The sequence below is a fragment of the Asterias amurensis genome, chromosome 11 (genome assembly GCF_032118995.1).
Source record: "Asterias amurensis chromosome 11, ASM3211899v1".
Classification (NCBI taxonomy): Eukaryota; Metazoa; Echinodermata; class Asteroidea; order Forcipulatida; family Asteriidae; genus Asterias; species Asterias amurensis.
In genome coordinates, this window is record NC_092658.1 from 19,329,810 (window position 1) to 19,355,166 (window position 25,357).

The following is a 25,357-nucleotide window of genomic DNA, read 5'->3' on the forward strand; positions in this document are numbered from 1 at the left end:
TTTTATTGTGTAACATTGACTATTCTGAATGGCCCCTTGACTCTACCTGTTGAATGTAACATAAAAAATTGTCAAATGGATTTTCAAGAAGCCGCACTTTCCTCCTGGGCCGATGGTACCCAATGTTTCCATACTTAAAGCCATTGGACACTTTCGGAACAGAATTTTGTTTTTAAAGTTCACAGACTTACAAATAACTTACAGGGTTTACAGAAGGTAATGGTGAAAGACTTCTCTTGAAATATTATTCCATGAAATGCTTTACTTTTTGAGAAAACATTAAATCAATATCAATTCTCGATATCGAGAATTACGGATTTATTTTAAACACATGTCATGACACGGCGAAACGTGCGGAAACAAGGGTGGGTTTTCCCGTTATTTTCTCCCGACTCCGATGACCGATTAAGCCTAAATTTTCACAGGTTTGTTATTTTATATATAAGTTGTGATACACAAAGTGTGGGCCTTGGACAATACCGTTTACCGAAAGTATCCAATGGCTTTAAAGGCAGTGGACACTATTGGTAATTACTCAAAATAAATATCAGCATAAAACCTCACTTGGTAACGAGTAATGGGGAGAGGTTGGTGGTATAAAACATTGTGAGAAACGGCTCACTTTGAATTGACGCAGTTTTCGAGAAAGAAGTAATCTTTCACGAATTTGATTTTGAGACCTCAAGTTAAGAATTTGAGGTCTCGAAATCAAGCATCTGAAAGCACACAACTTGGTGTAGAAGGTGTTTTTTCTTTTCTTTTATAGTTATCTCGAAACTCCGACGACCAATCGAGCTCAAATTTTCACAGGTCTGTTATTTTATGCAAATGTTGAGATACACCAAATGAGAAGACTGGTCTTTGACAATTACCAATAGTGTCCTTTCTGTTGTACACCATATGGGGGGGGGGGGGGTACCACAGAATCTCGCGATGACAGAATCTCCTACCACTAATAGCCCAACGTGCACATTATTGAATGGACTTTTACGAGACAAAAAAGCATATAAATAATTGAGTCTACAAATAACAGTCATTCACATTTGTTTTGAGTTTATTTTGTTATTCAGTTATGTTTCAAATACTTTACATGTAGATACTGATTGGAACGCAATCGTGTTGCTTCATAATGTCACAACGAAATACTGCTTCGATACAACGACATAATATTCAAGACAACGACATGATGTTGCATTGCAACGACAATTGTTGCAATATAATAACGACGATGTTTCGTTTGTGCGAAAAAGCTGGACACGGTGGTTGTTTTATCCTTCAAAATACCACAGCAATTAATTATGCGCTTCTGTTTTGCATAAACACTTTACAAATGAGTGATAACATAGTTTATATACAACATGTGATGAATCAGCCTAAGTTAGAATATCAAGAAATGAATAAAGAAATGACCAAAGATAAGGGATAGGATACAACGTTATCAGAAATATCTTTTTATAAGATTATAACATCACACTTTACTAAATACTTGTTTTTCCCCGAAATACATCAATTTTCTTGGTATATTCAGCCGTTCCGAATGCTTTAGTTACTCAACGACAATTGTTAAACAAAATACAAATTAAAATCAGCACATTCTGCAGCCACCTCTGTTTTGGCCCCAGTGTCCACCTTCGTGAATAGGACACTTGTTTTTGAACACATGCACAGGGGGCCAGATTAGTTTACCTCCAGCCTCGTTTTGGTTACATTGGCCCTTTTCGAAACAACCAGAGGGCTTTGATTGGAGTGGAATAAGACATTAAATAATGTGGTACTAAACAACACTGATAGATTCACACTGCAAAAAAAAATCCCGGAGATTGTGAAAAAATTACGCCATGGTTGTTGCCACATAAATTACACAAAGCATCATTAAAGGAACACGTTGCCTTGGATCGGTCGAGTTGGTCTTTGAAAAGCGTGCATTCGATTAGAAAGATATTTTAAAAGTAGAATATAATGATCCACACAAGTATCACTCGAAATTGCGTGGTTTTCCTCTTACCTCGTCGACAAACACGGTCGGCCATTTATGGGAGTCGAATTTTTGACTCCCATAAATGGCCGACCGCGTTAGTTCGCAAAGTTAAAGGAAAGCCACGCAATTTCGAGGCAAATATGTGTGGATCATTGTATTCTACTTTTAAAACATCTTTCCAACCATCCATCATTTCATAACAAAAAAATGGTTACAAAACGCTTTTTATAGACCAACTCGTCCGATCCAAGGCAACGTGTTCCTTCATAAGGTGTTAAAATGACAACAGATTATTGTAGTTATTTTTAGCATAATTTAATGCTGCTAAACACCCTGTGGTGTAAAGTTTGATTTTTTTGTTCTTGTTATGGAAAATGTGACTTCACCCATGGTGTGTACATTAAACACTCCAGATTTTGCAGTGTATTTTACAAGTTCTAAGCTGCATTATTGAAAAAGTATTTAAAGGGAAGGTACACGTTTGGTAATTGTCAAAGACCATTGTCCTCACTTGGTGTATCCCATCATAACCATAAAATAACAAGCCTGTGAAAATTTGGGCTCAATTGGTCATCGAAGTTGCGAGGAAATGATGAAAGAAAAAACACCCTTGTTGGACGAATTTGTGTGCTTTCAGATAAGAATAAAATACTATAGCTAGAAGTCTTTTATTATTTTAGTGAGAAATTACCTCTTTCTAAGTCAGTTTTTAAGTAAATATTTGTTTTGTGTAACTACCAAACGTGTACCTTTCCTTCAATATTGTTTACATTAATTAGTTTTTGCTTTGTGTTGGTCTCCCTGAGATTGCTTTCGTATGAAGCAGATGGTCAATCACTTCATACCCGATTCACTTTGTATTATATATATAAAAAACTGATACTAAAGGATCGCATAGGATACACTAAAAATTATTTGTGCCCGAATAATACCTTTATTTATAGGCTAAAGACACATGGGTGGATTTCACAAAGGCAGTCCTTACTTAGGACTAGTCCTAGGCAATGCTAAGAGGTAGGACTGGTCCTAAGTTAGGATGAGTTACTAGTCCTAGGCAATGCTAAGAGATAGGACTGGTCCTAAGTTAGGATGAGTTACTAGTCCTAGGCAATGCTAAGAGATAGGACTGGTCCTAAGTTAGGATGGGTTACTAGTCCTAGGCAATGCTAAGAGATAGGACTGGTCCTAAGTTAGGATGAGTTACTAGTCCTAGGCAATGCTAAGAGATAGGACTGGTCCTAAGTTAGGATGGGTTACTAGTCCTAGGCAATGCTAAGAGATAGGACTGGTCCTAAGTTAGGATGAGTTACTGGTCCTAACTTAGGACTGGTCCTATTTCTTAGCATTGCCTAGGACTAGTCCTAAGTTAGGACTACCTTTGTGAAATCCACCCCTGGACACCTTTAGTAATTGTCAAAGACCAGTCTTCTCACATATGCATCAAATAACAAACCTGTGAAAATTTGAGCTCAATTGGTCATTGAAGTTGCGAGATAATAATGGAAGAAAAAACACCATGGTCACACGAAGTTGTGTGCTTTCAGATGCTTGATTTCGGGACCCCAAACGCTAATTCTGAGGTCTCGAAATCAAATTCGTGGAAAATTACTTCTATCTCGAAAACTACGTTACTTCAGAGGGAGCCGTTTCTCACAATGTTTTACACTATCAACCTCTCCCCGTTACTCTTTACCAAGTAAGGTTTTATGCTAATAATTATTTTGAGTAATTACCAATAGTGTCCACTGTCTTTAAAGTAAGGCATAACTTGCCAAATTTCATTTTCGTTTCTAAATAATAACTATGTCCTTTATACGTCAATAAAATTAAATACAAGCAGAAGAGATAGCAAAAAAAAAAACAGACAAAATGGTTATGCATGATGCATTGTTGTTCAAACTTATACGCCAACACCAAGCCAATCTTACATTTTTATAGTCAATAATACATACAAATATGTACATAAGCTTGCTTATACATAATACATGGACTTTGAACGTGTTATCATACACGCTTGCCTTGTGTACAACTGGTCAGAACAAACAGACAGTATTCAAATAATGACCTGGCCGAATTAATAACACGCCACACAGTTTGAACTCTCTATAATTGTTTCCCGTTTTATGAAATTGTTTTTCCAGTCTCAATATAATAAAAAGTAAAATTGCAAACGAAATGTGTTGGTTCTAAAGACGATGTGTTTACTTAATGAAACGTCGAGAAAACACAACATCAGTTCTTTCCAGAACCATTGTTACTGTTACACTTTTTCAACAGTTTAGTCCCTTGATTGATTTGGTTAAATCGCAAATCTAACAAATGATTGTAATACTTCTTTATAATGAAATAGAATTTTCGTAAAATATTATAACTCTGAAACTTCATAAGAAAATATATACATAATGTGAGATTCTGACGTCAATATTGCGCAGAAATAGTCATTTTTAGAAACATAGGATATTATTGTAATTAATAGGAAAATCACAGGTTAACCACATTTGAAATATACTTCTCCATTCATGAAATAAATTGTAATTTCTATAGGTAAAATCATCTAAACGTAAACATTGGGTTCTTTTTAATTTGCCAATAGTAGTAGTTGAATATAACTTGCTTTATGTACACAACCACGTGATGTCTCCATATACGTCACACCTTCTAACATCCTACGTCATGGCCTCTCCACCAATCCAACTTGTCTAATATCACAAGCCCGAGGTCATGTGTCTTCCACTCAGGTTTAAATATTCTGTTGTAAGCCAGAACATGCCTCTCTCTTCTGGCCGGAAGCTCACGGTGAACACTTCACCAAGCAGTTTTCGATTTGCTTTGGGTTGTATCCCCTTTCACAATGAAACTGTTGTTTGTGAAGAGTGTCATGTAAAACTGCCTGGCTGCCATAAGGACAAATGGTGCAGAGAGATCCGATATTAGTAAGGAAATTGTTGGAAGTATCGCATCATGTAGCACTAGCTGTACAGAGCCTCTAGAAGGCATATCCCAAAGCGACGCCATTGATAAAGTCATGTGATATGTTGGCAACCAGTAAGAGGATCCGAAGCCATGTTTTAACGTGCATCATGTTAGTAACAACCTGTTGTGAAAGCTGTTGTAAGTGTTCCGTCCTATAGCACTAGCTGCATTGAGAAGACAAGCCACAGTGACGTCATTGAAAAAGTCATGTAATTATGTTGGCAACCAGCGAGTGGATCCAAACTTTAGGAGGATCCGAAGTCATATTGTAAAACATTGCATCATGGGACAACGAATGTTGTGCGGCAAAGAAACCAAACGCAACCACGCTCCTGCATGGGACGTCGGATTATTGTCTACGTGATGCTATGTAACTTGGGGTATTTACTTTATTCTCCGTTGGAATCGAAAGCCTCGTTGGTTTTTCCCTTGGGGGACTCGGTTACATCCTCCAGGTCGTAGGCGGCGTGTGAACTTCCGCTTCCGCTTCCGCCGTCCCCGCGACTTGTCGACGGCTTGTCGTAGTCTAATGTGTCATCGACCACTTTGGGTACGACCACGTGGACGACTGAGTTGGCTACGAAAAAAAAAATAAAAAAAAATAAAGTGAATTTAAGATAATGTTTGAAAACTTTTGAAACACTTTTTGGAAAGACGATTAAAAAATTTGCATTTTATGCAGAACCTGTGGGGGTGACGCTCTAAAACTTCCGGGTCCCGTACCAGCCAAAACACTTACCCACATGTACCATGGGTAACAGGGCCCAATTTTATAAAGCTGTTAAGCAGAAAATACTGCTTGACAACTTTATCTGGTAAGCACAAAATGAGTGGGGCACCAGTCGCAACAGTGCAAACTTTATGGAATGTTGGCTGTAACCTGTTTTTCTAAGCAAGATTTTCCTGTGCTAAGCAGGTTTTGTTTTTACAGGCTTTATGAAACTGGGCCCTCGTATCCTGCTCATTTCTGCTAAGCAAAAGCGATTGCTAATACAATATGTTTTGTTGAACAGCAGCTGGATTAAGTTGGTCCAGATCCCGTGTTAAGTGAACGTAAGCAGAGAAGAAACATTATTAGTCTTCAAAAAGATGAAATTGAAGGGATACGTTGTCTTGGATTGGACGAGTTGGTCTATGAAAATCGTTTGAAACCGTTTATTATGAAAAAGGTGTTTTGAAAGTATAATATAATGTTAAATTTGCATCGGGGATAAAGAAGGTTAATTTTGGGCTGTTACCCATATACACCGATGTATCTAGCTACCGGGCAATTTCGGTGGTCTAGTTGGTATAATACTGCTCTAGAATTGCAAAGGTCGTTGGTTCGAATCACAACCGAGTAAAATGCCTGTGATTTTTTGCACAGGACTCGGGAAAGTACCGAGTATACAGTGCTACATACATCGGTGTATATGGGTAAAACCCAAAAATTAATATTTTGTTATCCCCGCTGCAAACTTAACATCTATTAGAATATAATGATCCACACAAATATGCCTCGAAATTGTTATTTCATATAAAACCACGCAAATTCGAGGCACTATTGTGTGGATCATTATATCCTACTTTTAATACATCTTTCCAACCAATGCATTTTTTAACGAACAATTTTCAAACGCTTTCCCGATCCAAGGCAACGTGTCCCTTTAAGTTTAGCAACATACACATTTTTTGAAAATGAAAATGCAGATTTATCTTTGCAGTTAAATGAGTAAAATGCAAGCTTACCGAGTGACTGTTTATGTTTGAGTTTTTTAATCAAGGCGATCTCAGCATTCTCCCTGGCTACGATGTTTACAATGGCGACTATTAACACACCCGTCAAGCAGGCGAAGAAGATTCCCAATACGGTCATGCCGTATTTGAAGTTAGTCAGGCTACCATTCAGCATTTCTACCTCAGTGGGACCTGTCAATGAAACAAGACAACAAGATTGTGACTGGTACCTTGATTCTGGTAGAACGGTTAAAGGGTCTATGTACTTTTTACTAACAAAAAACACAATATTCACAGATTTACATTAAACTTACACAGTTTGAAGATTATGAAAGTAGAAAGCTTACTTACTGAGGTGCTGTAGTTTTTGAGAAATGAGTAAAACAAAAAATTTTGTCTCAGTTTTAGCATTTAAAAACGTGTTAACCAGTTATGCTACGGTTTGGCATAGTTTCATAACTGGTCAAGGGGATTTTACATGCTAAAATAATTTTGGTCTCATGAGACCAAATCTATTGTGTGACTTGTTTTACTAATTTTTCATAAACTACACAACCTTAGTTAGTAATATTTGAAGGGAAGCTTTCCGCTATCATTATCTTCAAACCCTGTAAATTTGTGGACATTTTGAAAAAAGTATCTGAATCCTTTAAGGGAAAAGTATACTTTGGGTTTCTTGAACAGTTCGATTTGTTCAATACTTTACAAAAGTTCACTCTCTAAATGCAAAAGAGCGAACAGGCACTGTTTGAAGTGCCATATGAGGGACAACTCTTTTTCGAGTGGTCTTCCACTCTTTTAGATTGAAGTTTGCATCTTTTTGAGTGAGTTTTCACTCTGTCCTGGAGTGAAACCCCTCTAAAAGAGTGAAATAACCACCACTCTTTTTAAAGAGCCATATGAGGGACAACTCGAAATGTAAAGAGTGTTTTGTTTTCACTCTTTTACATTTAGAGAGTAGATGTAGGCCTAAACGATCAATCAATCAATGAATCAATCAATGAATCAACCAATTAGTCAATCAATCAATAATCAATCAATCAATCAATGGACAATTATTTCTCATGTCGACAATAACAATAAAGCATACAGTAGAAAACAAATAACAATGTGTACAACAATAAAGGACTGATGTCAGATAAACGAACAGTAACACAATGTGTATAAAGTCTCAAAAGAATACAACGTCTCAAAAGAGTTTATGACTGTACAGCTTCTAAAATTCAAATTTGAAGGGCAAAAAGCAGATATCTTTCTACGTAACCACATTAATTCGAAGTGAAATATTTCTCAAAATACATTAAACTATCCAGAGCTGCTGCCAAGAGATTGTAGTGCATTAGTGTTATAATCTTGTTGGTGTCACGCTCTCACTGAAATGTGACTACTTTATATTCGTTACCTTACCCTGCGGGGGAAAAAACCCACATGATGCTAGAGTTCGAACCATCGACCCTGAAAATTTTCAATAATCTTTTTATTTGTTTATTTACCTGTAACAAACTTGTAGTTTGCCCTAAATCCGGCCCTCTGTACAACGTAATCAGACTGGAGCTCAATGAACAAAGTGTTTGATGCCGATGTCACATCGTAGAAATACGTGTCGGGTTGGGCCGTGCAGAATTTGACGAGAAGAGGGGCACTGCTGTCCGGACCATCGTAGATTGACAAGCTATCGTAGCATGAGCCCTCGGGGCTCACTTCCAGGAGTATTGAAGTAACGTTGAGGTAGACAGGGATCCCCTCAGGAGCTTGTATTAGGGTCGTGCAGTGAGTGTTTGCCTTGTAGTTTGAAGGATAGAATGGTGAGGAGACGGTGCCCTGGGAACTGGTTTGGGTTTGCTCGCAGAACCAAACTATAAAAAGTAGGGAAAATACAAGAATTTATAATAAATGTTAAATTTGCATCGGGGATAAAGAATATTAATTTTGGTTTTTACCCATACACCGATGTGTGTGTACTCGGTACTTTCCCGAGTCCTGTGAAAAAACTAACAGGCATGTTACTCGGGTGAGATATAGGTACTATTCCAAAATTAATATTCTTTATCCCCGGTGCAAATTTAACATCTATTATGAATTTATATCGTTGCGGTATACCCGCTGCCAAAACATAGAATTCGAACTGCCTATAGCTACCGGGCAATCTCGGTGGTCTAGTTGGTAAGACACTGCTCTAGAATGGCAAGGGTCGTGGTTCGAATCCCACCCGAGGAAAATGACTGTGATATTTTTTTCACAGGACTCGAGAAAGTACTTAGTATACAGTGGTAACACACATCGGTGTATGGGTAAAAACCAAAACTAATATAGGGAAAATATGTTACTACCGAGTAGCCCGATAGACCTTTATTACGATAGACCTTTATCACGATGTGGTCATCTTGATTTTACTCCATTCCAACTCATTGTAACCAAACTGAGGCTGGGCGAAATAATAGTCTAGTGCCATGCGCAATGAATGTTAGCATTCATTACTGTTATTGGAAACAGGGAACCTGACCAAGATGGTGACAGCGTGATAAAGGTATATCAGAGCTTGCTCTGAACACGTTGGTAGGGGTTGTTAATCCATCACGTACTAGCGCTAGGCCTAAACATGACAGTTAAAAAGGGACACACCGGCTCACCGTTTACGCAATTTAGGGGTGTAGAATCATAAATAATGTTTTTATAGATGGTTGCTGTAAAAAAAAATCATCAAAATGTCACGTATTTAGCGGAAAAAAAAGAAGAAAAAAAAAGCGGCCATATAACAAGCTTCCGTTACACGAACTCTTTGAATGTGAATCTTACGTTAGATTTTTCACCATTATTTAGATTTTGTAGCGATAATTTGAATACATGATCTTTTTCATCAATTATTCGTAAATAGTTTTGTAAAAAAAATATTTAAATTTGGTTAAGTAAGTTACTTTTAGACGGCTGAAAGTAAAACTAGCCCGGAAGGTCACGTGATTGTACCACTTTTTGGTTAGAACAATCACGCGACCTGCGTTTTTGTCTTAAAATGCTCAAAAACGGCTAAATTTGATGATTTTTTTTAAGGACTGTTCTTCTTCATTCCTGGAAGACCGTTGAAGTAATATCTTAGTCTATTTTGTAGCCCAAAATAGCCCAATTCGGCCGGTGTGTCCCTTTAATATATCTTGTCTTGTCTTGTCTTGTCTTGTCTTGTCTTTACTGCACAAACCGCCGTCACTGGGCTATAAACGTGCAGACCCTCATGCATGCATGCTCCTACTCAAATTTTATATTAACAAGGAGGGACTTAAAATTATTAGCGTCAGGGGCTGATTTAACTTGCGGAGAGAGTGAGTTCCAGATTGGTATAGTTCTTGGATACGAGGAGTAACGGTGGCAGTCTTCGTTTGATGAGATGGTGTTATATTAATTCGAACAACATGTAGTGTCAACAATAATACATATAGTTCATTCCGAAAGGTTGTTAGAGCTTTTAAATGCAAATAACACCGTGTGGTTAGAGAATCAAATGTATCGTGTTGCCCTTCACACCCCAATCAAAGTGTAGTATACTCTACAATTCTATTTCCGTTAATGTGAATGTGTCGTGTCATCATTATTGACGTTCGAGAAAGACTCTGTTATGGTTTACTATTTTTGGCATTGCTGCCATTATGTAAAAAATATTTGGGTAAGAAGTTTGCTAAAGATAGTTATTGTTGTACGCTAATTTTCGAGCTGGCAATTATGACCTTACCTGTAGTGTATTCAGCAACGAATCCGTACATAGTCGAGTTAGTGGTGTAGAACTCAACCCTTGCCATGACTGACGGTACCCTGACCATCGGGGGAAGCTCATTCAAACAGTAGGCAGCCACCACAGGACTCGAGGTCCCAACCCCGGACCTGATGATCACCATGTTCATGTGGTCGGCCATCGAGCACTCGAGAGACTCGTCAGGGTCGTGATGGATACCGGCAAAGTTGAGCTCGATGGCGTTAAAGCCGCTGGTGGAGGCCGGCTCGATGTTCCAGATGTACCAGCTGCTCTCGCTCTGCGATTGCAGCATCCAGCGTGGTGTCACCAGGAAGTTGTGCTGCTGGTCGAATGTTGCCTCCTTCACAAAGTCTGTACAAAAAAATGAATCAATAACTCAATTGAAAATGGTCTAAGCTGCGGGTTGGCGCACTGTAAAACAAATCCGTAAAATTTACGGTGCTTTGCCTAGCAGCTAGGGTGCCAGGTAAAGTGCTGCAAATTTCACGGTGTAAGTTTTGCAAACTCCCCCTTCAAGGCACAATTTTACAAAACTTCCACTGTGAAATTTACGGCACTTTAACCGGCACCCTAGCTGCCAGGTAAAGTGCCGTAAATTTTACGTATTTTTTTTTGTTTTACAGGGCGTATTTTGAAACAACTACTAAATCTCTAGCTTTTCCATTTCACTCAGCTTTTCCTCAAGTGATTGTAAATTCAAAATCACTTCGAATAATGTTATATAGGGCAATGCAATCATATTGTGTACTGTATCATACACCCGGTTGTAGGTTGTGTACTGTAATCTGTAGTATATTGTGTATTGTATAATGTATGTTGTAGATTGTGTGCTACAACTTACACAACTATACATTATAATTTAGTAATACAACTCACACTTAACGAACAGGTAGCAAAATCAGTGACAGAATAAGCGGAAAAAAATAATCAAGTAAACGGGAAACAAGAAGATCATGGGCCTACATTCAAGATCATTACATTAAAGGCAGTGGACACTATTGGTAATTGTCAAAGACTAGCCTTCACAGTTAGTGAATCTCAACATATGCATAAAATAACTAATCTGTGAAAATTTGAGCTCAATCGGTCATCAAAGTTGCGAGATAATAATGAAAGAAAAAAACACCCTTGTCACACGAAGCTGTGTGCGTCTAGATGGTTGATTTCGAGACCTCAAGTTCTTAAATCTGAGGTCTCGAAATCAAATTTGTGGAAAACTACTACTTTCTCGAAAACTATGGCACTTCAGAGGGAGCCGTTTCTCACAATGTTTTATACCATCAACCTCTCCCTAAGGTTTTATGCTAATAATTATTTTGAGTAATTACCAATAGTGTCCACTGCATTTAAAACAAACCCTGAGATATGACATACAGGTAAAGTGGTAACTGAAAATATTAGAATTTGATATAACACACTGTTTCAGACACATTAAAGGGTCTATGTACTTTTTGTAAGACAAACAAACACAATGTCCACAGATTTACATTAAACTTACACAGTTTGAAGATAATGATAGTAGCAGGCTTCCATGAAAATATTACTTGCTGAGGTGCTGTAGTTTTTGAGAAATGAGTAAAACAATGTCATGAAAATAATTTTCGTCTCAGTGATCATGAGACGAAAATTAATTTAGCATGTAAAAACATATTTTCATGACATTTTGTTTTACTAATTTCTCAAAAACTACAGCACCTCAGCAACTCATATTTTCAGGTACGCTTTCTACTTTCATTATCTTCAAACGGCGTGAGTTTAATGTAAATCTGTGTACATTGTGTTTTGTGTTACAAAAGGTACCCAAATCCTTTACCATCCCTACATTGAAGTTAGAATGAGCTAAATGCTATATTTACATTCAGCCGGTTTGAGGACCTCGTAATGTATAGGATCTTCGGTTGGGGTGTCGGTAGCAACGGTCTGGAACGTCTCGTCAGCAAGACTACACGACCATTTCTCCTCATCCTGTACTGCGTCGAAGGCGAAACAGTTGAAATCCTCCCTGGTGAGACAGTGTTCGGCGCACTCCTCAACACTGTCCACCGTGAATGTAGATTGGTATGACACCAGCTTCATCGAGTGTTTTGGATCAAAATACTTTGCATAAGTTCCTGGAATTAAAGATTTATAAAAATGAGACAACTTTTAAGACATATCATATAACAAACCAAATATGGGTTTTCGCGGTCAATTTCGGCAAATTGCTAAAAACATTCGAGTGACACAAAACGAAATTGAATGAATGAACTCTTAATTTGTAACACGGGAACAACTGGTTTGGCAAAATCGCTTTAATTCGAAAGCTTGCAAATCTAAATTGGCTGTACTTTTACTGAAATCTACTGAAAAAAAACCTATATTAAATCATGTTTATTGTAAAAACATTCAAACTAAAGCATAATAGGCAAAAACAAATTCAGTTTCATTATGTTAAAAGTGCTACTGAACGCACACAATAAAATTACCAACCATTAAAAAAAACGATACAAAACGTGCAATTAAAAAAGCCTCAACCAAAAGGACAAGTGAAGCCAAAAACATTACAAAGCAAAGAATACACGAAGTAATTTAAAAATGTAAATAAGTGAAGGGGTAGCAGATCTGTTTTACACTTGGAGATACACTTGATCAGCTTCAGGGATCTTTGGAAATTAAATGAATACGAAGATCACTCATTACATAGTGCGCCACCAAGCGTCTTTCCGGCTGAGGTTAGAAAACAAACTTAAAAAAAAAAAAATCTCCCCGAGTGTTAAGTATATTGGACTTACCGCATTCCTTTTCGTCGTGTCGGTAATAGCAATCCGGACTTCGGTCACATCGTGATGCGTGTGAGATGCACAAGAGACCCTTGCACATGTACTCATCCTGAAGACATGTACTGTCACCGTAACCATACCCTTAACAGAGAACAAAACAAAAACAACTAGAAATTTAAAGTTGTTTTTAACTCTAGTTGTTCGGTTTCCGGGAGTAAAAGCCTAGTGTGAAAAACAGATATTGCACGTTGCTTTGTTTTTCAAGATATGTAATAAACGATCAAAATTGCAAACATTGTCAAAAACAACATGATGGCGTCATCATGACGTAATTTCGAGGTCAAGAAGTTATTGTCATTGACTCACATACGCCAAGTTCCACCTCAGTCGAACTTTTGGTTTGGAAGACTCTCAGCTTTGAAAAGTGCATCTTTAAAGCAATACCACATGACACATGATGACGTCATCAGGCTAAGACTCCACAGACATGCTGCTATCATGAAGTAGGTTATACCACTTTTAAAACATTTATCTTTTACTACAAATGTTGGTGCTGATATTCGGTTATAGACACGGTAGTTTAACAACTTGACCCATAAAAAGGGCACCCATTTCACTAAGCGATATTTTACATGGACTTCTGCGCTTAATCACCACCATTTGTCACCTGGGCCCAATTTCATAGTACAAAAGTTTGCTTGCCATGAAATTTCTTCCCTGTTAAAGCCATTGGACCCTTTCGGTAAACAGTGTTGTCCAAGGCCCACACTTTTTGTACCACAACTTCTATATCAAATAACAAACCTGTGAAATTTTAGGCTCAATCGGTCATTGGAGTCGGGAGAAAACAACAGAAAACCCACTTTTGTTTCCGCGCGTTTCGCCATGTCATGACATGTGTTTAAAATAAATCCGTAATTCTCGTTAACGAGAATTTGTATTGTTTTGCTTTTTCTCAAAAAGTAAAGTATTTCATGGTATAATATTTCAAGAGAAGTCTTTCACCATTGCCTTCTGTAAACCCTGTAAGTTATTTATAAATCTGTGAACTTTTATATTTTTTTCTGAACCGAAAGGGTCCAATGGCTTTAAAAACAGGATTACTAAGCAAATTTTTAATTTATGCATATTGCTAGTTACTGGTATTCAGATGTTGTTTGCAAATCCTGAAAATCACGTGAAAATTTGTTTTTAGAAAGGAAAACATTTCATGCTAAGCAATTTGTTTGTGCTTAGCAGCTCTATGAAATTGAGCCCTGGGCTGGGCCCTGCTTCATAAAGCACAAACACTTGCACAACATGGTACCTGGTTATAACTTACTTGTGGGTTCTCCGCCGTCAAATACGGGCGTCAGCCAGTCCTCGAAGGCCGACACTCGGGCATACACACCGGGGTAATCGGCTCTTGCACACCCGTACCCCCAGCTCACAATGCCGGTCTGGAACCATTTTCCCGTGTCGGGGTTCTCCGATACCATTGGGCCACCACTGTCTCCCTGCATAATTGTACAATACAAATTCCACACTTTGAGATTCGATTGATGTGTTGGTATGTCTCTTAATCCTGCATAATACTGATCGAGACACCCGGATTGTATACTCCTTTTTTTCAAATCGACTTTACATTGTGAAGTTGGAAATCGTCAAGGGTGGACGCCTAAAAGGTAACTAGTTGCTGCAGAATAAAGCTTGACCTCTATAAAGATCCTATGGATTATGTATACCTCTGTCCACGAGGTCAAGCTGGTTGCGGCTATTGGTTACCCTTTAGATTATTCCATCATCCTGCAACACATCATTGAACATGTTGATTAGAGCCAGCCTTATTGTGTGCGCTTATTATTTTAAGTTTCATCTTTTAAACAAGATTTTTCCCTAACAGGAATACTCAATCTGAAAAAAAAACCATTACCGACAATAACACTTTTCCGATTCAAATTTTCCCGGGCATAAATCACACAACTTCGAAGTGAAAGGTTTCTCATAATGCTTTTATATTATCGACACTGCTCTAGGCTTCAGTCTTCTAAAGCATCTGAAAGCACACAAAGTTGTGCAATAAGGGTGTTTTTTCTTTCATTATTTTCTTGCAACTGATATGACCAATTTAGCCCAAGTTTTCACGGGTTTGTTATTTCATGTATGTTGGGATACACCAAGTGAAAATACATTATTTAATAAGGTGTCCAGGGGTGGATTTCACAAAGGTAGTCTTAACTTAGGACTAGTCCTAGGCAATGCTAAGAGATAGGACCAGTCCTAAGTTAGGATGAGTTACTGGTCTTATAGGATCAGTCCTATCTCTTTGCATTGCCCAGGACTAGTCCTAAGTTAGGACTATACCTTTGTGAATTCCACCCCTGTGCCTTTAATGAATACAAACTTACCTGACATGAATCTTTACCGCCCTCTGGGATTCCAGCACAGATCATTCTCTCCGTGATGTCCTCATCTTCATAAGATTCTTGACAGGATTCCTGACTGACGATAGGAACGGTAACCTCATACAGGTCCGGATTCTGGGCACCTATTGAAGATACCAATATTATTATTATTATTATTGTTATTATTATTATTTATTTGGCCAGTGTCAAAAACAAATACATACAAGTAAAACAAGGATAATAAGACTTCAAAAAAGGTAACTTAAATACAGGGTTACTAGAGGAGCGGGATTAGACAAAAGGGTACAGGACAGGTACGGGATGTGGAGGAAGGAAGAGGAAGGGACAACAATCCATTCTAAGACGGCCAGGATAAACAAAAGCGTACTACTACACAATGACTCAAAAGCCTGCTTATCCAATATGTTAGTTCAACTTGGCGTGTATGGAATAGCTGTTGGTTCGAATCCCCCTTGGGCTGCATGTGGTATTCATTTTCTGTTACGTGGCAAATTTTCAAAGAAACTGGACATCAGCGCCCAATTTCATGACTATGCTTTCCGTAAGCACAGAATCGGCGCTTACGGAAGCAGGGAATTATGTGCTTACAGCAAGCGTATTTCACGGGTTATCGGCAAATTTCGGCTTCTGCGCGTGCGTACTCCACGTTACTAGGCATTCTACGCTTACAAGGCTGGCGCAGAAATTCGGCGCTTGCACGTAAGCGGGGAATCTTGATCGTAAGCGCAGAATTCGGCGGTAAGTAGAGCAATGAAATCGGGCCCTGATGTCACACTATCGGTCGCAGAGATGATGCTAATGTCGACTTCAATCAAATTAACTGGAAATCTGGCTCCTACCGTTAATTAAAAAATAAATGACTGGATCGCGACGCCATTCTTTACCAATAATTCAAGTTAGGTATCGAATTCTAACCCATTAATTGTATGTGTATAAAACCCCTTTAACACGACGGAAAGAAAACTGACATTTCTGTGAAAATTTTCTCTTTGAAATGGTCCATACTGACAAACATGGGTATCCATCACAAGGAATATAGCTTTAAAAAAATGACATGATTGCATTTGTGCACAAATGCATAGCTGATTCATTAATAACATTTTCGAAATATTCAACTGAATTTGGTATTTAATTTTTTTAATTTAAGTTATACTAAGTTCAACTCGCAATTTATAACTTAACAAAAACTTGCCAATATCTAACAACCCGAAAAATTTCAACTTTGTAGCATTATTACTTCGGGAGTTAAATGAATTCAACAAGTGCACCTATACTTTAATTTCAAACATGATGCAATAACCAAAACCGTGACTGATTTTTGCTTACCCCCTTCTTCTGTTGTCCCCCAGCCCGTGATCGTAGCATCAGTACCCGGTGGGAACAGAGAGTCGTCTACCCCCCTGGGTAAACACACCGTCTGGACATATTCATTTAACTGCACTGGTGTCTTAAGCTTCATCACAACGATGTCCCAATCGATGGTATCAGCCCGCCACGTGGTCCAGTTTGGATGCATGTATACCTCCGAGACACCCCTAATCTGCACGTAGTTGGGAAACTTGTCCACTTCGGTCGTGTTGGTCCCGAAGACGAAGAAGTGGAGCTCGGGTTCGTTTAAGACGTTTCTGTAAGAAGTGAAACAAAAGGGTGGTGCTATTTTAGTTTTTTATTTGAGAAACTTTTGGAGAAAGTACACCGTATAACCTGGGCACACTGAGGTCACCTCTGTCTGTTTTATAACATATACAATCTCAATTAGGTAATACACGCACCAGGCAGATTGGTTCTTCCTTTCTCGATTTGTTCCTCGCTTGTTCCTCGAAAATTCAAACAACCAACAAAGATTACTACAAATATATTATGAACGTTTAAACATAAAGTAAAGGTTCCTGTGCAATTACCCTAGGATCAATTAGGAAGCAGTTCATAATGGAAATAAATAAATAAATAAATAAGTAGGCCCTACGTGTTGCTCACTTGAAATGCATGTGCAACCTTAACAGAATCGACAATAGACATGGTTCGGCCTTCTTGATTTTTCTCTCAAACCGAGACTGGAAGGAAAAATTAGTCTGGTCTTTTTGTAAAATGAATGTCAGCATTCGTCACTGTTAGTGGATACAGTGAACATGACTAACAATGGTGGCATGATCATAAAGGTCTATATTGTGGCCTTCATCTTAAAATGGCTTATGGAAACATGCACACTGCGTATACCAAACACGCACAACTATCGGCAAATCTGATAAATTTTCCTTTAAGGCCCGGTCACACAGGCCTCGATAACGAGAACGAAAACGAGAACAAAAACGAGAATGATGAAAATGCACGCCTTCAATTGGTTGAAATGCTCTGCGCAGAATACGCCCACGCTTATTCAACCAATCGGGAGCGTGCATTTTTATCGTTCTCGTTTATCGGGGTCTGTGTGACCGGGCCTTAAACCTCAGTGGGGCGCTATTTGTGCGTGTGACGGCACACAAGTGGGGATCTATTGTTTTATAAGAAAATCTCCACAGATTTCTTTAACATACAGCAAATGGACAAACAAAGTAAAATACAGGAAAGCATCGTAAAAGACATTGGAATCAGAGTAACAATAATGGTGTTGTTTCTTACATGCAATGCGCAGCGGTTAAGACCCACTCTGGGTGGATCAGCGAGGCGCCACACCGCGGGGTACTGCCTTCGGTGCCGGGTTCATTCCGCCAGGTCTTGGACATCCACGGCCAGTCACCATCGTCCGAAGCGTTACCTCCTACGATGCGTATTGATAAACCCGCACCAGGGCGTTCGCCGCAAGAATTGACATCTACACAATACAAAGAATTTAAGAACTATTAGATTTTAAGCGTTTGAAAAAAATGTTTAGTACAATACGATCTTGTTAATTGTTAAGAAAGTAAACGTGTATGCGGTTTTGAAACAATGTCACCCCTTAACAGTTGACAACTAAGTAGGATTTGAAACTTTGCATGGTGGAAATAAGATATGGATGAGTTTGCGGTAACACCATGTAATAACAATCTCTAAATGAGTTGGGGTGGTTCTGAAAAGAACCGTTGGGTTAACTCGACGTTTCGATCAGTATGCTCTGATGGAGATTTCACTCGGCTGAAAGTTGTCAACTAGTTAAAACTGGCAAGTGGCCGAGTGCTAGTTAAAATAGCCGAACAACCAGTTTGAAATATGGCAGATAATTGCTGTTTTTCTCAGTAGTTAGACACTGCATCTTGCACTCGGCTGAAAGTTTCAAATGTAATTGACGAAAAACCAAACGGTAAACCCCATCCTTTCCAGGCAGTGGCCACTATTGGTAATTACTCAAAATAATGATTGTAATAAATCTTTTTTTGGTAACGAGTAATGGGGAGAGGTTGATAGTAAAAAACATTGCGAGAAACAGCTCACCCTGAAGTGACGTAGTTCGAGAAAGAAGTAATTTTCCACAAATTTGATTTCGAGACCTCAGCTTAGAATTTGAGGTCTCGAAATCAAGCATCTGAAAAAACACAAATTCGTGTGACAAGGGTGTTTTTTCTTTGACGACTGATTGAGCTCAAATTTTCACAGGTTTGTTATTTTTATGCATATGTTGAGCACCAACTGTGAAGACTAGTCTTTGACAATTACTATTAGTGTCCACTGCCTTTAAACCAGTAAGTAGTTTTATTTATTCGTTCGTTTTGAACCTCCATCAAAACTTAAACTTGAACAAACTAGCCTAGAAACTTCAACTGTACTTGACCCGGCACTACCCCTGTGCTATCCTACACAGAAACGAAACACACCCGTTGCACCGCGGCCCGATACCGCGTATCTCTCTTAAAGGCAGTGGACACTATTGGTAACTAATAAAAAAAAATTATAAGCAGAAAACCTTACTTGGTAACGAGTAATGGGGAGAGTTTGGTGTATAAAACATTGTGAGAAACGGCTCCCTCTGATGTGGAGTACTTTTCGAGAAAGAAGTAATTTTCCACGAATTTGATTTCGAGACCTCAAATTTGGAACATGAGGTCTCGAAATAAGCATCTGAAAGCACACAATTTGTGCGACAAGGGTGTTTATTCTTCCATTATTCTATCGCAACTTCGACGACACATTAAGATCACAATTTGGCAGGCTTGTTACTTTGTGCACATGTTGAGATACACCAATTAAGAAGACTGGTCTTCGACAATTACCAAAAGTGTCCAGTGCCTTCAAAGGCACTGGGGTGGATTTCACAAAGAGTTAGGACTAGTCTTATCTCGAGATAGGATCAGTTACTCGTCCTAACTTAGGACTATCCATGCAATTTGTATATCTCCTAGGACTAGTCCTAAACCTAACTCTTTGTGAAATCGACCCCTGGACACCTAAAGTTGGTTGGCGCCACAGACCAGTAACCTCACTTTGTTACCCATATAACATATGCACACAAAACAAATTTTGGGCTCCATTGGTCATCAAGGCTGCAAACAAAATAATGAAAGAACAAAACATTGCGTGTTTCAGATGCCTGAGAAAGGCTTCATGCCTCAAGCCTTTCTCAGATTTAATTGTTTTGAGTGGAAATCTACCTTTTTCCCAAAACTACTTCAAAATATTTAATTTCTATAATATCAACAGCTTTCCAGTGGTCTTTAACAGGTAAGTTGTTAACATTTGGAGTATTTACCAAAGGTGACGTTCCCTTTAAGCAATATCAAACTTTTCAACCCGAAACGCCTTCAGAAAACAAAAGGGCGGTTATCTTTTTGGGCTGACCTTTGCACCGATCTCTAATATTAGTTGTAGAGCGGAGACCTGCTGATTCCATAGTCTCATTCTGGTAATGGTAATGCCTACTGGGGAATACACCATTAAGAACCCAACTTCATCGAAGCTCTTTTAACCAAAAAATCTGCTTGAAAAATTCCTTTGCTAAGCAAGAAACGAGTGGGGTATCGGTCACAGCAATGGTTAATGTACGGTATCATGGCTGGTAAGCTTTTTTGATGAGCAAGAGTATAATTAATAAATAATAAATAATATTTATATAGCGTACAATAACTACAAATAAACACAAATAATTATAAAGTATGTTGTTGTTAGCAAGATGTTATGCTTGTAGACTTTATTAAAAATTTGGCCCAGGTATTTAAAGACATTGGACACTATTGGTAATCGTCAAAGACCAGTCTTCTCACTTGGTGTATCCCAACATAAACATAAAATAACAAACCTGTGAAAAATTGAGCTCAATCGGTTGTTGAAGTTGCGAGATAATAATGAAAGAAAAAACACCCTTGTAACACGAAATTGGGTGCGTTTACATGGTGGATTTCGAGACATTAAATTCTAAATCTGAGATCTCAAAACCAAATTCGTGGAAAATTACTTCTTTCTCGTATACCACAATACTTCCGAGGGAGCCGTTTCTCACAATGTTTGATACTATCAACCTCTCCCCATTACTCGTCACCAAGTAAGGATTTATGCTAATAGTTATTTTGAGTAATTACCAACAGTGTCGACTGCCTTTAAGAACGCGTTAAGACTGTAACACACAAATCTCTGCCTGACTTTTTCATTTGCCACAGCTGCCACAGCTGAAACCACATATTCTCAAAAATGCATCCTTCCCATTTAATTTGAAAACACAAGTTTCGTTGTGAGCACCCAGTCTTTAAAATTCTTTTTATGGAGTACTTCTGTTTTCCTTTTTTTGTTTGTACTGGGTTTCCGTTCTGGGAAGAGTGGTGGGTGATAGACAGTCGAGGTGGGGTCTCCCGCTCAGAACCGTTGCTCTCACCCTTCTACTTTAAAAGCAGTGGACACTATTGGTAATTGTCAAAGACTAGCCTTTACAGTTGATGTATCTCAACATATACATAAAATAACAAACCTGTGAAAATTTGAGCTCAATCGGTCGTCGAACTTGCGAGATAAGGATGAAAGAAAAAACACCCTTATACCACACGAAGTTGTGTGCGTTTAGATGGTTGATTTCGAGACCTCAAGTTCTAAACTTGAGGTCTCGAAATCAAATTCGTGGAAATTTACTTCTTTCTCGAAAACTATGGCACTTCAGAGGGAGCCGTTTCTCACAATGTGTTATACCATCAACCTCTCCCCATTACTCGTCACCAAAAAAAGTTTTATGCTAATAATTATTTTGAGTAATTACCAATAGTGTCCACTGCCTTTAATAATTTGGTCGACAAAACAATGCCACAATTAATTGTTCGGATCATGAAATGGGAGGTCGTTGGTTCAAACTCCGCTCTAGTAAACATGATTTGCTTATTCCCCAAAATCTTTTGCAATTTAAGCAGTCAGTTTTCCTTGTGGTTTATAAGTTGTTCATAGTAGGCTTAATGCAAAATGATCTCCTTTAAAGTAGCTATAAGGTCAATTTGATTTTAAGTTCTCCCTAATTTATGGCACTTTAGATGCTTGAAAATCGTGTAAACCCTCGAGTAAAACACACAACCTCTGAATCTCTTAAACGGTTGTGTTGATCTAATGGGCAGGGTACATTTTGATGTATACCCTAAGCATATTTTCTTATCACTGAGAACACAAGTTGAATCAATAATCTATACTTTGAGATCAAACAAAAGGTTATCTAAACAATCACCCTAATTTCGCGTCACGAAACCAGCTAAACAGTCACCTTATATCAGTGCTCGTGTAATATTCAATGCTTATATATATTTTCACTGTACTGACTAGTGCTAATTCTGAAGTTCAGTTGTGTGCTACCATAATAAGCAGGAACATTTTTTATAAAACTAGTTGTACACCTTTCCAGTGTTTGTGTAATTTTCGATGCTATCATATTTTCATTGAAAATGCATCAAAAATAACAAGCCTGTACAAATTTGGACTCATTCGGTCATCGAAGTTGCAAACAAGAAATGCAAGAACAAACACCATTGTATCACAAAATTATGTGTGTGCTTTCAGATTCAAAATAAAAGGCTTGCTATAAGTCTTTTATTATTTGAGTGAGAAATGAACTTCTTTCTCAAAAACTATGTCACTTCAGAGGGCGCCGTTTCTCACAATGTTTTATCAACCTCTCCACATAACTCGTTACCAAGTAAGGTTTTGTGCTAAAAATTATTTTGAGAAATTGCCAATAGTGTCCACTGCCTTTAAACAAAATTTAAACTATACATTTATATACAACTCTCCATTGCTCGTTTTATGGTTATGATTATTTTGACCAATAGTGTCCAAAGCCTTTGACTCACCCAAAACTGTTTTCCCTCTGTGTGTGACATTTCTGTAAATCTTACCTTGCCACGCCCAAGCTAGACTCAGCAGTGTAGCCGCTACCGCAACTCGTAGCAAACTGCCCCGTGATCCTTCAACCATGGTGTACCCCAAGTTGAGACGCTATCCTTTCGAATCAAAGTCACCAAATCCTCAGATGGTTACGAGTCCAAGCTGGAAAAAACCATTGTCCCATTACAAAAACTTGCATTTAAGGTAAAGTATATAAACAGTTACTTTTGTTTCAACCGTTACTGTTTGAATCCTAGATAAAGTATATGTATACAATAAAACAAAACATAATTATAAGACAATTTCATTTCAAAAGATGGACGTGTTTTTGAGATCCGGAAAATCGTGAGCAAACTGTCCACGCAGGAAGAATAATTCAATTCAATTCAATTCAATGATACATTTATTTTCATACTCTCATAAAAGAATAACAACAGCTACATGCATTACGGAGTAAAGCAAAATATTTCTTTAGTTCACAATAGGACTTCACAATCTGAGAAGCGTTAGGCGGTAATGCTTCTCAGATTCAAATTTATGGGGCATACAAACTTGTACTTCTTAACAAAAACCACATTGCTTCAAATTCTGAAAATACTTTCTACTATCGAAAGCTGATGTATAGGCTTCTAACCTAAACTTCGTATTTCCTTAAATTTTAAGAGTGATAACTAAACCTACACCTTCCATTATTAAAGAACGATAATTCGGCAAGAAAGTTCTGATAATCATCACACAACTTCAAGGCCGCTGTTAGATAACTTCCAACCACCAGACTACTGTCTATGTCCAACAGTATGTCCAATAGTATACGTGATTGTCCAATATCGAAATAGCAAAGTAGACATTTGCTTACAAACCTATGTGAATGTCCACTGTCCAGTATCAAAATAGTAAAGTAGACATTGGCTGTACAAACATACGTTGATGTCCACTGTCCAAAATCGAAATAGCAAAGTAGACAGTGGCTGTACAGAAATATGTGAATGTCCACTTAGCTGTCCAATATCGAAATAGCAAAGTAGGTATTGGCTGTACAAACCTATGTGAATGTCCACAGTCCAATATCAAAATAGTAAAGTATACATTGGCTGTACAAACCTACATGGATGTCCACTGTCCAATATCAAAATAGTAAAGTAAACATTGGCTGTACAAACCTATGTGAATGTCCACTGTCCAATAATAAAATAGCAAAGTGGCACTCGCTGTACAAACCTATGTGATGTCCAATATCGAAATAGCAAAGTAGACATTAGCTGTACAAACCTATGTGAATGTCCGATGTCGAATATCAAACAAACTTTTGTGTCATAACCACATAATGATCGTATCTCTGTACGCACCATGTGAACAAATTCACAACGACGTTTTATAATCTGATGATAAGGATATTAGGGTTTTACTCTCTGGTACTTTTCCATCATCTGGTGCTGTTATATGTGTAAGCTTAATTTGCACTATCATCCGGTATCAGGGCGTACCGTATTATGGTTTATGGGCGTTCCGTACTTTGTTTTGTATTAATTAAAACAAGGGAGGTAAACGAACGTATGCAGTGTTTAGTTTGATGTAACATTTATGTTGTCATTTGTATGGTAGTCATGACAAAAACTCTATTTTTTTGTTTGTATGTGTGCATGGTGGAGATACGATATAGAAAGGTTTGTGGTAACACCATGTACACTACTTCTAGATGGGTTGGGGTTGGTCTGAAATGAACCGTTGGTTTCACTTGGCGTTTTGATCAGTTTTCTTCAGAAGACGATCAGAGCATACTGATCGAAACGTCGAGTTGAAACCAACGGTTCTTTTGAGCCATTTAGAGATAGTCACTACATGGTGTGGCCACAAACCTTTCCATATTGTGTCCTTCTTAAACTTTGTTGCATTTTCAGTAGTCATCCAACAGCGCAATAAACACCGATGATAGGATAATTAGACGACGACGAACAAAATGTTCCGTTTTTAGTGGGGAAGGAAAAATCCAAAAATGGAGAAATTTTGTAGGAACAGAAAACCAGATACCAACAAAACAGACACAAGAAATCAAGTCCATGAAAACCATCATTCATCGTAAAGAAATCAACAACATATTTAACAAACACATCTTTAACTATCTAGGCCTATCTCCATTTCAAACAGCAACGGTGGTTTTTACACCGGACTTAAATTCTGATACTCTTTCACATGATAACGTTTGCGGGCACTTTGCCCAATAGAATGCCATACACAAAGTTATTGTTACATATACAGAATATTAGAACTCAAACTCATCATTACCTGGTTCCTGCTTCGAATGACCCAAGTTCAACACAATTTCAAGATGATTCGTCAGGTCGAGTGTGTATTAACTTGATGCAAAGACGATCCGTTATAGTGTTAGCTGTTCACACATCGGCAACCAGACTCTCAAAAAACAATGGTGCATTTAACACGCTTAACGCCTTCAGGATATCAGCGTGTATTATAACTGAGCTAAAGCTATTAGCGAAGGGCAAGAGCAAAGTCCTGTTAGTGATAA

The 25,357-nt window shown here is 38.1% G+C and overlaps 1 protein-coding gene across 3 annotated transcripts; it reads right to left on the reverse strand.

Annotated features, from left to right (window-relative positions):
- Positions 1–1,036: 1,036 nt before the first annotated feature.
- LOC139944027 (uncharacterized) lies at positions 1,037–25,357 on the reverse strand. 3 transcript variants are annotated; one of them, XM_071940967.1, is made up of 12 exons: positions 25,117–25,357; positions 22,845–22,995; positions 18,193–18,385; positions 16,900–17,198; positions 15,556–15,695; positions 14,490–14,664; positions 13,181–13,309; positions 12,266–12,520; positions 10,389–10,760; positions 8,161–8,523; positions 6,680–6,859; positions 1,037–5,528 (listed from the first exon to the last, which is right to left on the reverse strand). In XM_071940967.1, the coding sequence occupies exons 2-12, from the start codon at positions 22,921–22,923 to the stop codon at positions 5,341–5,343; spliced, it is 2,373 nt and encodes a 790-aa protein (XP_071797068.1). In that variant the 5' UTR covers positions 22,924–22,995; positions 25,117–25,357; the 3' UTR covers positions 1,037–5,340. The 3 variants fall into 3 exon arrangements, with proteins under 3 accessions (XP_071797068.1, XP_071797070.1, XP_071797069.1); XM_071940969.1 differs by lacking the exon at positions 25,117–25,357 and adding an exon at positions 23,994–24,021; XM_071940968.1 differs by lacking the exon at positions 25,117–25,357 and adding an exon at positions 23,694–23,705.

Excerpts from the sequence above, each read along its gene's own strand:
- LOC139944027 (XM_071940967.1), bottom strand. The coding sequence starts at position 22,923 with ATGGTTGAAGGATCACGGGGCAGTTTGCTACGAGTTGCGGTAGCGGCT. Across the intron at positions 14,665-15,555 it reads GCGGTAAAGATTCATGTCAG|GGAGACAGTGGTGGCCCAAT; the intron begins GTAAGTTTGTAT and ends ACAATTATGCAG. Across the intron at positions 5,529-6,679 it reads CAAACATAAACAGTCACTCG|CCAACTCAGTCGTCCACGTG; the intron begins GTAAGCTTGCAT and ends TTTTTTTCGTAG.